The sequence below is a fragment of the Petaurus breviceps genome, unplaced genomic scaffold (genome assembly GCF_028583685.1).
Source record: "Petaurus breviceps papuanus isolate PSGF00001 unplaced genomic scaffold, PetGlider_PUasm1.0 180, whole genome shotgun sequence".
In the NCBI taxonomy this organism is placed as follows: domain Eukaryota; kingdom Metazoa; phylum Chordata; class Mammalia; order Diprotodontia; family Petauridae; genus Petaurus; species Petaurus breviceps.
The window spans coordinates 2860451-2875378 of record NW_027185782.1 but is presented as its reverse complement, the minus strand read 5'-3'; the positions used below and the strand labels follow the sequence as shown (position 1 = coordinate 2875378).

At 38.2% G+C, this 14928-nt stretch overlaps 1 protein-coding gene across 1 annotated transcript in view; it reads right to left on the bottom strand.

Annotated features, from left to right (window-relative positions):
- The window catches only part of ZFR2 (zinc finger RNA binding protein 2), a 134113-nt gene that overhangs the window by 83913 nt on the left and 35272 nt on the right, over positions 1–14928 (bottom strand). The window contains exons 2-3 of the mRNA XM_069086839.1: positions 7991–8225; positions 2821–2935 (exon numbers count right to left, since the gene is read on the bottom strand). Coding sequence (XP_068942940.1) covers positions 2821–2935; positions 7991–8225 — 350 coding nt within the window. The remainder of the gene's footprint in view (positions 1–2820; positions 2936–7990; positions 8226–14928) is intronic.

The following is a 14928-nucleotide window of genomic DNA, read 5'->3' as shown; positions in this document are numbered from 1 at the left end:
GAAAGAAAGAAAGAAAGAAAGAAAGAAAGAAAGAAAGAAAGAAAGAAGGGGTTGGACTACTGAAATTTAAGATTCTTCCCAATTCTAAGACTGTGAACCTTACCAATATACTTAATCAAAAAACATTCAGTAAGCACCTACTATGTGCTAGGCACTGTGCTAAACAACGGGATACAAGAAGCTTACACTCTAATTAGGGAGGCAACATGCAAACAAATATATACAAAACAAGCTATCTACAGGACAAATAAGAAATAATTAAGAGTGGGAAGGCATTAGAATTAAGAGGAGTTGGGGAAGGCTTCCTGTAGAAAGGATTTTAAGTGGCACTTAAAGGAAGCCAGGGAGGTCAGTAGTCAGAACAAAGGAGGAAAAGTGTTCCAGGCATGGGGGACAGTCAGAGAAAATGCCCAGAGTCAAGAGACAGTGTCTTGTTCATGGAACAGCTGGGAATCCAGTGTCACTGACTGAAGAGAACACATTAGGAAGTGAGATATAAGAAGACTGGAAAGGTAGGATGGGGTTAAGTTTTGAGGAGCTTTGAATGCCAGAATATTCTAGATTTGCTTCTGGAACCACTGAAGTTTATTAGGGGAAAGGAGTGGAATGATCAGACCTAGGTTTTAGGAAAATCACTTTAGCAGATAACTGGAAGCTAGATAGCCAGACGTGAGGTGATGAGAACAAATACCAGATTGGCAGCAGTGTCAGAGGAGAAGAAGGAACATGTTTAAGAGGTCTTACAAAGGTGAAATCAATAGGCCTTGGCAACAGCTTGGATATGGGAGGTGAGAGATAGTAAGGAGTCCAGGATTACTCCCAGGTTTTGAACCTGAGGAACTGGGAAGACAGTGTTGCCCTCTAAAATAATAGGGAAGGTCAGAGGAGGAGGGGATAGAGTAAGAATGGGAGAAAGAAATGAGTTCTGTTTTAGGCAAATTGAATTTAAGACGTCTACTGGATATCCAGTTTAGAGATACTTAGTTTGGAGATCAAAATGAGAGATTAGCAGAGAGATTGGGGCAGGGAAGATAGATTTGAGAGTGGTATTTAAATCTATGGGAGCTGATGAGATCACCAAGTGAGGTAGTATAGAGGGAGAAGAGAAGAGGACCCAGGACAGAACCTTGAAGGATACCTATGGTTAGAGAATGTGATCTAGATGAGAATCCAGGAAAGCAGATAGATGAGGAGTGGTCAGATAAGGAGAAGAGCCAGGAGAGAGTGGTGTCATGAAAACCTAGAAAGAAGAGAGTGATCAGCAGTGGCAAAAGCTGCAAAGAGGTCAAGGAGAATAAGAGAATAGGCCATTGGATTTGGGAACTAAGAGATCATTAGCAACTTGAGAGAAGTTTCAATGGAATGATAAGGTCAGAAACCAGATTGTAAGGGGTTGAGAAGAGTGTGAGGAGAGAAAGTGGAGGCACTTATTGTAGACAGCCTTTTCAATGAATTTAGCTACAAAGAACAGAAAAGATATAGGATATAGTTAGGTGGGATGGAAGAATCAAGTCAGGGTTTTTTCAGGATGAGTGAGACATGGGCATGTTTTCAGACAGTAGGAAAGGAACCAGTAGACAGGAAGAAATTGAAGATAAGTGAGATAACAAAGGCCAGAATCTGTTGGAGGAGACAAGATGGAATGGCATCCTGGTAAAGAGTAAAGCCACTTCATTGTGTAAGAAAAGGGTGAGGGAGGAGAAGATGGCAAAAGGCACCTGAGTGATAGGAGATGAAGAAGAAGGGAGAAGGGGCTCATGGTAAATGGTCTCCATTTTTTCTGTAAAATATGAAACAAGGCTCTCACCTGAGAAAGTAGGGGGAGGGGGAATTATGGGAGGTTTGCGGAGAGACGAAAAGGTTTGGAAGAGCTTCTGTGAAGAGAGGAATAGTGAACTGACAAGGAAAGTAGAACAGAATTGTCTAGCAGCAGTGAGGACCCAGTTGAGGTTGTAAAACATAAATTTGTGGTGGACAGTCAGAAAAGTTGCTTAATTTTATCTACATTCTCTCAGTAGCACATGTGTAGGAATGAAGGTGGAAAATGGTGGGTGTAATCCAAGATTAAGGCTTAGCTGCGAATAATGGGCAATATAATAAGGCTGAGGATTCAAGAGAAGAGGACAGTGTTGAGTTAAATTGGTTCACTAAGGAGTCAAGATAGGGAGAAGAGGAAAAAATGGCTAGTGTAGGGGAGATGACTTTAGAGGTAATTGAGGAGTCAAGGGATTGGAGGTCATGGTACAGGTGAAGAGTAGGGTTTTGTAAGGGAAGGCAGAGAAAGAGGCAGAAAGGCCAGTAGATTATGGTTAAAGGGATTTCAGAATTATTGACTATGGAGGCAGCACATTTGTGGGTGATGGCAAGATTAAGAGAATTTTATCGGGGTGGCTAGGTGGTGCAGTGAATAGAGCACCAGCCCTGGAGTCAGGAGGACCTGAGTTCAAATGTGGCCTCAGACACTTAACACTTATTAGCCATGTGACCTTGGGCAAGTCACTTAACTCCAATTGTCCTGCCCTCCCCCCTCCAAAAAAAAAAAGCAAAAAAAAAAAAAGAGAGAATTTTATCACTTGATTCTGCATTGAGGTAACTTTCTTAATAAGCCCAGTTGTCAAATCTTTTATTTTATCTAATCTCTTATGTCTACAACTTTGTTTGAAACATTAAGAGATAATATACAATGCCTGAAATTCACATCTTCTGTCTTCATGTGTACCTGGAATTTACTTTCAAATAGAAAAAATTAACCCATCCCCTGCCACTACCCTTTGCACTCAAAGTGTTTTTATATGTGCACATGCTAGGTACACCACCCACCTGATTGATAGTAAGAGTCTGTGGCAGTGTGCTGAGCCTGGGTAGAAGTAGGCTGGTAATACGGTTTATTCTCATAGCTGCTAGCAGGTGTGGATCGTCCATAACTGTAACTATCCTGCATAAGATATTTCAGAGAACAGATGTAAATGTCAGTTGAATATACAGTCCAACGATGACCAATTTGGACTAAATTAAATTCATTAATGTATATATACACACATGTGTGTATATAATCAATCTTTTTTTATATGATAGATTGCCTTTATGTTGAACAATGCTTTATATGGCACCTTACCTATATGAGTTCATTTAAGTCACAAAATTCCTTTTAGGTAGCTATTACAAGTATTATTATCATTGCCCATTTATAAATGAGGAAACTAAAAAGTTAACTGACTTGTCCAAGATAATATGCCTAGTTAGTGTTGGACCAAGGATTTGGAACAAGGTCTTCTGATTCCAAGGCCAATGGTCTTTCCACTATTCCATACTGCCTCTCATACTAAGCACCACATGCAAAGTACCATGGGAGAGGCAAAAAGGAATAAGCAAAACTAGAAGTAGGTGTAACCAAACTAGGAAGTTCGAATCCTGACTCAGACACTTAATAGCTGTATGATTCTGGTGAAATCACTTAACCTCTCTGTCTCATCTAAAAAATGGGGATAATAACAGCATTTACTTTGCAAGACTGTTGTGAGTATTAAATGAGATAATACACATAAAGTATTCTGCAAGCCTTAAAGTACTATATAAACATTAGTTATTATTGTGACTTAGGGTATAACATGCACAAGTGTGGTACTTTAAAAAAAATACTTTTTAATATTACTTTTTTAAATTCCAGGGGGAAAAAACACTGTTTAAGAGGCATGTAGCTAGATATTTTTAACTATTAATGTAAAGCACCACTCTACACACTAGACATAAAAATGACAAAGTTTCTACCTTCGAGGAGCTCACATTCTACTGACAGAAATGAACACTTAAGCATCTATGTGCACATTACTGTGACAAATTTATTTTGTGATAAGCCAAGTCATGGGTTACAAGGAAGGCTTAATTCTTCTACTAGAAAGCAACACAGGGAAAATTATTTTCAAATCTTGCCTCAAGGGCATATATTTCTTATTTCAGTTCTAGGTATAAGACTGGATTCCTAACTTAAAGAGCCATAAACCTGGTTGGAGAGACAAGTAATTTACATTCAATTACCACAAATGTTGGTAGTTAGGGGCACAGGATTTAAAGCTAGAAGGAAATGGAGAGATCAATCACCCCACCTAACCTCCTCAATATAAAGATGAAGAAAGTAAGGTTCTGTGAGGTAAAGGTAATATAGGTATCAGAGTGTAGCTGCAGAGCCAGAATCTGAACCACAAATTCAGTGCTCTTTATATTAAGTAAATCTGCCTCTCATTATAAATAAAAGCCAACACATACAATTACAGGGTTACTATATAGTATAATGGAAAGGTACTGGGTCTAATGTCCAGGGGACTAGCGTTATCCTCCACACATGGTCACACCTTCTGTCTCTGTGACCATGTGTGGAGGATAATGCTAGTGAGTCATTTAACATCTCTGGGCCTCAGCCAAGTCAAATGTCAAGTGAAGGAATGGAGGTTTTTGTCTCTAAGGGTCTAACTATATGATCCCATGAACCCATACTAGAACAGAAATCCCTTTCAGAACATCCCCAGTAAATAAGCAGTGTATTTCCAAAGAAAATGAAACTTCATTCCAATATCTTCTCAAATATCAGATTAGAAAACAACACAATTCTGGAGAAGGTGCGCAATTAGGCTACACCAGGGGTGGGGAACCTGCAGCCTCGAAGCCACATCTGGCCCTCTAGGTTCTTAAGTGCAGCCCTTTAACTGAATCCAAACTTCCCAGAATAAATTCCTTTAATAAAAGGATTTGTTCTGTAAAACTTGGACTCAGTCAAAAGGCTTCACCCGAGGACCTAGAAGGCCACATGTGGCATTGAGAGCACAGGTTCCCCACCCCTAGGCTATACCAATTAAGCGAGGTGAATATAAATGTCGTTTAAACAACACTGTGAAAAAAATCTTTAATATTGAACAAAGCTCTCTAGTTGGTAAATCATGATTATCCATGCATGGAAAAGCAGTGTGGTTAATAATAATTAATAATAACATTTATAAAGTGCTAGGTACTATGTCAAGTACTTTAAAATATTATCTCACTTGATCCTCACAACAACCCTGGAAGATAGGTGCTATTATTATTTCTACTTTACAGTTGAAGAAACTGAGGCAAACAGAGGTTAAGTGACTTACCCACAATAGTAAGTTAGTTAAGTGTCTGACTTGAACTAGATCTGAAGTCAGGTTTTCCTGACTCCAGGTCCAGCACTTTATCCACTGAACCACCTAGCCTGCTAGGTTCAAGGAGCAGCAGATGCCACAATATTCCCTCCCTCTCTCAGAAACTGAATCCCCAGCATCTCTCCTTCAGTCTTCAATCTCCACCCACCTTCACTAGTGAGCAACAGACTTCAAAAGCAACTCCATTCTTCAAATAAGTTGGAGACAGTTGATTTATTCTGAGCAGCAGTCTACAAACTATGTCCAAAGGAACCCTAAGATTCTACAAGATAGCTCTACAACTTTCATTAAAAGATGGCAACATAAAGCAAGATTAATTTGCTATCTCCTTTATAATGTTTGTTTCCATACCATTCTAGAAAGCAAAGTCCAAGGATATCAAACTTATTGCAAAAGATTATATAATTTCCAAAAGTTTGAGAATTAGCCCATTACTGAGAACCTAACATTTAGATCTAGAAGGACCCTTAATGATTGTATAGTCGAGCCCTTTTATTTTAGAGAGGAAGGACCAAAGTGGGGAAGGGACTTGTCCACTGTCACAAAGGTAGTAGGCAGTATAGCCTGGCTCTGAGTCTAGACCAAATTCACTGTTCATTCCACTATATTGGACTGCCCTCAGCCCAAAACGTCAGCCACTAGACTTGGAGAAGTTATGACCAAAGTCTTCCCATCGCTGACTGAATCTGACTTTTCACTGCATTATGTTCCTACACTACTATACAGTGAAAGATGATGTACAGATATAGTAAGACCCTGCACAATGGAGTTCTCCTGTGAAAGCATCATGGGACAAACCCGATACCATGTCAAGTTTGAATTGTACAGAGCAATGTTTTAGGGACGCGCTCTAATCTAGAGAATGACCTAAAAGGGATGAAAGATAATCTAGTCTAAGGGCTTCACTTTACTGAACAGGAAACTATGGCTCAAAGACAGAGCAATTTGTCCCAGGTCACAAGAATACTAAGTGTCAGGATCCTCAGACTCCCCCTGCCATACAACTCTTTCACCTAATCCACAAAATAACCAAGAGAGCTAGGATGGAGCTTTATGGACAGTACTTGGCATTAGGCTTTAGGGAGCTGAGCCTGCCCTATACTTTTTCATATCATCTAGCACAGTGGTAGAGAACCTGAAGCCTCAAGGTCACATGTGGCCCTCTAGGTCCTCAAGTGCGGCCCTTTGACCAAATTCGGTCAAAGGACCTGTTCTCCACCCCTAATCTAACACAATGCCTTATACATGGCTCAATCGACGTTTTTGATAGACTGATAAATCCAATCATCATCTTGATCAAAAAAACTATAAATGCTTCCTAATCTTCCAAAGAAGAATATGGCAGTTACTTATACTGCTATACCATACTGGTTCTAAGATGTGTCACATTTGTTTTCCCAAATTCACTCTCCTTTAAATAAGCTTTTAACAGTGGCCAGAATAGAGTGAGGCAGATATACCTCTGATACCTTGAGCCCATAATAGTAGCTGGAGGCAAACTGTCCAACTCTTCCAATCAACCTCTTTAACAAATGGAAGTGAAAGGATGGATACCAGAGGAAGAACCTTACCACCTGGGAGGAAGAAACTTCCTTGGATGGGTTCTGACTAGGCTCTGATGAGGGAAAAGAGAGAGGACTAATAGCAGTTTAAGACTTTATAATGGTATTGTGTTAGACTGTAAGATCCTTGTGAGCAAGTATAATTTCATTCTTGGCATTTGTATCCCAGTGACTGACACATAGTAGGTGCTTCATAAATGCTTAGTGATTGATCATCAGCTAACAAACACACATACAGACACTCCCCCCCCCCCAAATAAAACTGACGAAGAAACAAGCGGTTTCTTGCTTATCAGAGGGACTCAAACACCAACAGTCATGCTATAAGGGGCACTCGCACTCTGTCCTTCTCTACCATTTTTATCTATCTCCCTCAATTATTCCCCTGTTCTTTTTTCTTCATTTCAATCCTTAAGTCTAGCCATGGGTTGAACCCACAGACCCAGCTCAGTTTACTTGCTTGAGATTAATAAATTATTGACCCCTGGCATAAAATAAAAGTCCTACAACCACACAGAGTATGAGGGGAGTGGAAAGAACTCTGAATTTGGGAGTCAGGAGGTTTGAATCCCAACTCTACCATTTACTATCTCCTCTGCCATATTACTGATGTTTGCAAATCAGGACAAAAAAACCCTAGAATTTCCCGAAAGTACCATGTTAGCACAAATGCAAATCACAAATTTCTCTCCAGATTAGACTAATCTAAAACTCAAGTGTAGCCTTTAAGTACATTCTAAATTTCTGTTCATTTTTATTTTCACTGCTTTGAAACACTGCTTGAATCTTTGTGACAAAAAGTGAGGATAAGAATCAATACAAAGTGAAGCAATGAAAGAAGCACTGGGCTGGAGAACATGAATCCTGGGTGCTGTGCTCCTTTAACTTGCTAGAGGAGCTAGAGGCAAGTCGTGTTAACTTTATAAACTATAATTTCCTCAATCAGGAAATAAAGACAACTGGACTAAATCATCTCTGAGATCCCCTCCAGCAATAACATCTCATATATCTGAATTGGGAAAAAAAAGTTGAATGTTAAAAAACAAACCTTCCTTAGTAAATAACAAAATTTTGAATATGATAATTTTGTATACTTATTTTACATAATTTTCCAGATATACCCATCTGTTTTTTCCTTTCAAAAAGATCTCATTATAGATGTATAACCTATATTTGAAGGCAGCATGTATTAATATCAATATAGTAGATTAGTTGTTAAAGAAAGGTATCAGAAGCCCTTTTTTAGTCTAATACCTGGTAATTTGATGTTGTGGTAGGCTGCAAGGTTGGTTCCTGCTGACGAGTGTTGTAACTGTAGTCCTGCCCTGAGTGGGCCTGGTATCCACCAAAACCCACTGAGGAGATTTGCCGGGGCATCGGGGTTGTAGGGACATAAGATGGAGTTACAGCCTGGGACACTCCAGGGCTTGGCTGGACTGAATAATTTGTTGCAGTGCTTGAGTGAGAATAAGCAGTAGCAGGTTGAGTGCTAGAACCAAAGTAAACACAGAAGAATCCACCAGATTAGTTTAGAGATTTAAATATGAATTCCAGTTCAATGTACAAAATCCATTCACATTGAATTTTAGCTATATCATTTAAGCTTGAATCTACTTATAATTTAATACGTTTTTCTTAAAATCAAAGTACTTTTTTTGCACAGCATGCCTAATTTTAATATTATAAACCCTCTGCCCACTCTAGCTGGGTAATGCCCTGAAGAAGAGCCCTGGGACTGTATATAGAGATGTTATAACAGTATGCACCTGTTTACAGAAGAGCAACTTGATCTAACCTATTAGTCATGTAATGTATTAAACTGAAATATGAGTAGTAAGAGAGAAAAACTATCAGAACATATTTACTTAAGAAGCTTATACTATAGTATGAGCACTAAAAATATATCCGTAACAATGAAAACAATGCATGCATGGATTAAAATATTTAAGCCCACATAAGAAAGAATGTAAAAGAATCACAGCAGACTATTCTCTCTCAGTATTCAATTCAACAACATACATTAAGCACCTATGTACAAGGCATTAGCACTGTGGATGTGGAGACAGATACGACCTGTCAGATATGATAGCATTTGCTCAGGAGCTTACAATTTAATGGACGAGTACATACACACACACACACACGATACAGTAGAGAGTGAGATAAGTACAAAAGAGAAATCTAGACAAAGTTCTATAAGAAATTTGAGGAGGGAGAGACCAGTTTCACCTAGGAAGAGGGTAGTATCTGTGTTGACCCTAGAAGGAGGGACCAGATGGAGACTGGAGAAGCAGAGGAAGATAGAGGATAATATAAGCATTGGCAAGAAGAGAGAAGGCAGGACACAAAGGGGCAACAAAGTTAAATTTAGCCAAAAATATCAAATATGCAAAAGAGAATACAATATAAGGATGAACAAGTAGGATGGAGTCAGATGATGGAAGGCTTTGAATCAATATAGAGTTGGGTCTTAACACTTTACTCAGGGAGGCCAGGTAGTGCAGTGAGTAAGAGCCACGGCCCCAGAGTCAGGATGACCTGGGATCGAATCTGGGCTCAGACACTTAGCACCCACCCAGAAACACCTGGCCATGTAACCTTGAACAAGTTACTTAAACCCAATTGTTTAGGGGCGGCCAGGTGGCGCAGTGAGTAAGAGCACTGGCCCCAGAGTCGGGATGACCTGGGATCAAATCCGGTCTCAGACACTTAGCACCCACCCAGAAATAACTGGCCGTGTAACCTTGAGCAAGTTACTTAACCCCAATTGCTTTAAAAAAAAAAAGAAACACATCTGAAGCAGAGAGTAAAGGTAAAAGGTAGGAGCAGAATATATTAGGCTTCAGCTGAAGTAAAAAAAACAAAAGCCAGGGTAGCAATCCTGATGTCAGAGAAATTAAAAACAAAAACAAAACCACTTTACTCAAGAGCCAATGGAGAGCTATCAAAGGATTATGAGTAAATGAGTAATGAAATCATTGTATTTCATTAGAAATATTATTCAGGTACTGTGTGGAAGATGTACTTACAAAAGGAGAGACTGAAAAATATCAGTTAGGCCAATTTATAATAGTCAGTACCTAAAAATTAGGGCCTACACTAGGTTGGGGCAGCTAGGTGGTACAGTAGATAGAGTACTGGGGCCTGGAGTCAGGAAGATCTGAGTTTAAATTCAGCCGCAGACATTTACTAGTTATGTGACCCTGGACAAGTCAATTAACCCTGTTTGCCTCAGTTTCTTCATCTGTAAAATAAAGTGGAGAAGAAAATGTCAAATCAATCTAGTATCTTTGCCAAGAAAACCCCAAATGTGGTCATGAAGAGTCTGACACAACTGAAACAACTGAATAACAAAAATGCTAGGATTGTTATTGTAATAAGTTTAGAAAGTCACTAGATGTGAGAAATACTACAAAGATAGGAATGATAGGTCTTGGCAACTGATTGGACAAGCCATTTGGAGTGATAGAGAATTAAGAGTCAAAGATGGCTCTAATCATTAACTTTTTACTTTATTTTCATACTTTTTAAAAAGAAATTGGTATTCCCAAATGTATAACATTTATTTATTAAGGTGCTATTTTGTATCCTTCACAAGTGTACCCAATCTAGCTCTTAAATAAAGCCACAGTGCCTAGACAACAATAAATATCTAATTCTACAGTGAAACAGAACTATCTAATGAAGCAAAACAACCTTTTATCAGTGATGTTTTATGATGCTTTCACCTCTCCCACAAAAGCAGCACTTCTACAAACTGTTGCAAAAGAATGAGGGGGGGCAGAAGAGAAGCCTACTTCCAAAGTGTGAATTTGTATGGAAAAAAATCATATTTTATTTTCACTAACCTTTGCTTTCCTTTTTAGTCGTATGTATTTTATCTAAAGTATTTAAAAACATTATTTTGAGAAGGGGTTAATAGGTTTTACAAGACTGCCAAGGATGTCCATGACACAAAAGTGATTCAGAATCCTTGCTATAGGGAGATCCCTGTTTAAGTATGGTTTGGACTCAGGTACTGCTAAGATTCTTTAATTCAGAATCAGAAATCTCAGGCTTATCTAGTCTAACCAGTCCCTAAGGAGGAATATCCTCTACAATGCTGACAACCAGTCATTCAGTTGCTACTTGAAGATTTGCAATGATGGGGAACTTATTATTTTACAAGGCAGCCCATTCAACTTCTGGACTGCACTACTTCTTAGGGATATTCCCTTTTATTGAACTGAAATACACTCCTCTTCAACTTCTTGTTCAGTCTACTGGCCCTAGTACTAACCTCTGGGGCCAAATAGAGCAATCCATCCACTTTCTACATGACCTGAAAGAGGTCAGTAAGAAGCAATAATGGGGCCTATTGTGGTCCCAAGAAAGTTCCTGGATGTTTAATTCTTGTTCCCACCTGTGAAGAGGCAGTGGTATGGTATCTCAGCCCTTAGAATTGAACCATAAGACTAGATGATATATATGGAGTTAAAAGGGAGTTGTTAAAATATGACAACTGTCCCTGTAGCAACCCCAAATTTATGGCCCCTTGCAGATATGAGAATGCTAACCTTAAGCCTAAGTACTGGAAGCCTGGAAGCCTGAGTAGGTCCTTGGGGTATAGGTGGGACTCATCAGAACTGGCCAGAGTAAGGGACTGAGAGGTGTTAGGAAGGGCCTAACAATCTCAAATTTATTTGTAGCCTAAGGAGAATCCAAACCACACATTGATGTCATGAAGTTGAGGGCTGTATAGGTCCCTGAAGAGAAGGTGATATTAGTCAGAGAGGGAGAATCATATCTCATTTTATATATGTAGTTCCATATATTATACTGTTTAGAGCATCTAAAGATTTGCATTACCTGCATTTTCTGTGGGGTAAAATAAAGGCTATTTATATCTCATATGTACTATTTCCTTGAGTGCCCGGACAGGAGCAACCTAGACAAGTGGAACTCTGAGAGAAGGTAAATGAGCCAAAGAGATGTGATTTGGGCTGTAGGCCCAAGTATAGAATTTAGTCTGTATAAGCCCAGAGCTTGGGATGCTGGACTACAATGCATCTCCTTGAGGGCAGGGACTATTTTGTTCCCATATCTAGCACTGTACCTTAAACAAAGTAGGTTCTTAATAAATTTTTGTTGAATTGAATTTCATATAGTAGCCCTTCAAATATTTAAAGACATGGACCTCTACTGCTTCTTGAAAGAAATTATCCCACAAACTGTACAAAATAAAGATTTATAGTTTCATATACAGTCCTCTTTTTCAGGTCTACTTTGCATATGGAAGTGATCATTTTGACTGGTGGAGGTTAAGTTCAGATTTTTTTAAAGAAAAAATAAAAGCTTATTACTGCAGCACTCAAATAGATTCATGGTTCCATTAATTTGGATGTTCTTTCAAATACATATTGCAACCCATCCATGCCTATGCAACCTGTGTAACTATGTCCATATTCTCCCAAAAGTTCACCAAAGGGAGTCTACTAAATGTACTGTAGGCCTTATTCAATTTCTCCTAATATCTCAAGCATACCAGTGTAGCACTCTGGCCATCTGTCATCCCTCTCCCCCTCCTTACACATTTCTCTAATGACATCTTTTATTCCTATTCATTTTCAATGTCCCTGATTGTTCACACCCGTCATGTTCCTCTCCATTGTTTTCCACATGACATTAATTTTCAATTCTTTGGAGATTGTTGTTTTCCATATCTCTCAGTAGAATACAAGTATTAGAAAAGGATAACTAGGAGTGCCTCATCAGCCACATCATCCCTTTTAAACTTGGACTCTGCTGTGTCTCCTCCTTCACAGTAATAAACAACTTTGGCAAGTACATATCACCCGCGTTATGCTTCATCTGATGTTTATGATCAGAGGATCACTAAACAAGGCTATTTCTGCTATTTTATCTTTCAAGAAATCACGAACGATTTTGACATAAGGATAAGAGGCATTTTGTCAAAGGAGAGTCTTCAAAGCAGTGTTTTGATCTACAAAATACATACACACACACAAGTGTATGTATAGTATTTTTTATATTTCTCATTGCTCATACCCACCATGTGGCTCTTCATTGTCTTCTATGTGATATTAATACATGTATATAAAATATACAAATATTGCATATTTACATATAAACATGTCTTATATATACATATAAACATATATACTATGAATTTCCATTATATACCATTTGTTTTTTGTTTTTAATATAATTCATAAAGCTCAGGGGAGGAGGTTAATTCCAACTTAACAATGTAGTTCCAGTACTACCCTGCTTGTCTATGTCCCCTTTTAATCTTCCTTCATTCTTTTGTATTTATTTTTTGATGCAAACCAAATGCTTTTTCATAACTAGCAAACAATAAGCACAGTGGGATTTTGTATTCTCTACATCTTTCAGTCAGTTGAAACATGGTAAGATGAAGTACATTATAGAATACTGTCCCTTAAAGCTTGCCTTCAACCTGCTAATACTCTTATCAAGGGTTCCCTCAATTTGTAGATAAATGACTATCATAAAGTCATGTATAAAAAGGAAAGCAGACACACAGGTCTGCAGTTTTTCTCAATCACTTTTTTCTACTACTAATAAGTATTAGTATTATTACTAATAAGTATAAAATCTTAGACCTTAATACCATAACACAATAAGCAAATATTGGTTAAGCTAAATTTAATTGGTTAATTTAAATTTAATTTAGGAGTAACTGGATAGGGCACTGAACTTGGAGTCAGTAAGCCTTAGGTTCAAATTCTGCCTCACTTACCAGTTGTGTGAACTTGGGCAAGTCACTTTACCTCTCTGTAACTCAGACATCCTTCCCAGTTCTAAAACTGTGATTTATGATCCTATAATCCTATGAGCTGCTATTCTTCACCTACATAAGTAGCTATTCTGTTCTTATTTAATAAATATACCAAATAAAACTACTATAAATCAATTTCTCCAGGCCCTTGGGTTTTAAATTAATGAAGTTTTACTATACTGTATCTAATATGAAAATTTGTAAGCACCTTTTTCGTGTGTTTATAAATTGCATTTTGAAGGCCAATAATCTAGAAGGGAATACAAGGAATTACTCTGCAAAAAAAATCATTTGTCATATAACAATATGATCAAAAAAGGAAGAAAGCGAAGGTACAAGTTCTGACTTTTACCAACCTTTTAATCCTAAACTCAAACACTTCAAATTGTTAACGTGGAAAGAACAATAGATTTGCAGTCAAAAGAGGTGGATTTCAACCCCAGCTCTGCTGCTCATTACTTGTATGAACTTGTACAAATCTCTTACTTCTCTGGGTCTGAATTTTCTCATCTGTTAAATGAGAAGGTTGGACTAGATAATATCTAAGGTCACTTCCAGACCCTATGCTCTACACTAGAGATGTCAAACAAATAGAAATGGACCTCTGCTGCCACATACTGACTTAGGAAATCACAAATTAACATTATCCATGTTGTGTTATACATATGCACGTATGTATAATTTTGTAGGCACCCTTGGGAGTTTTGCAGCCCAAGTTTGGCATCTCTGACCTACACTGTGAAACTTGATGTTTCAAATCTAACAAGGTGAGAAAGCTTGTGGGAGAGAAGAGGGTAGTGCAATAAAAAGAGAATTTGAATCAGAACACACAGTTTGAATCTCAGTTTTGCTACTCACTATCTGTGTGACTGTAGTCAAATCACCTCACTTCTCTGGGACTCATCAGTATATAAAGGTATAGATTTAATTAATGTATGAATAAATTAATGGCATTAAACTAAGTATCAAAATTCTTTTATCAATTTGTAAGAAGTAAATTGCTTCTAGTAATTGGATGAAATGATGCTAAACAGGAAATATATTAGGACTGCCTGAAGAATCAGTCACACCTTGAAGGACTTGGATAAAAAGAGAGAGCTAATTCAAAATCAGTGATTACAGTTGATGAGCCAACCAAAAGGTTAAGCAGCTTCAGCCATGCCCCTGAGAGGGGAGGAGAGAGCCTTCGTTTCCTTGACCTGAGAATGATCTTATGAATTCTGAAGAACTAGAATGTCTTAGACTTCCCATAGCAGTGAACCCAGAACAGCATGACTGACAGTAGCACCTACATTAGGAGGTTTAAATAAATTACATTAGATAAGTTGAAGACAGGCTGCCTGAGGAAAGACAATCTACAGGGAACCAAAAGAAAGTTGCACCGTATTTA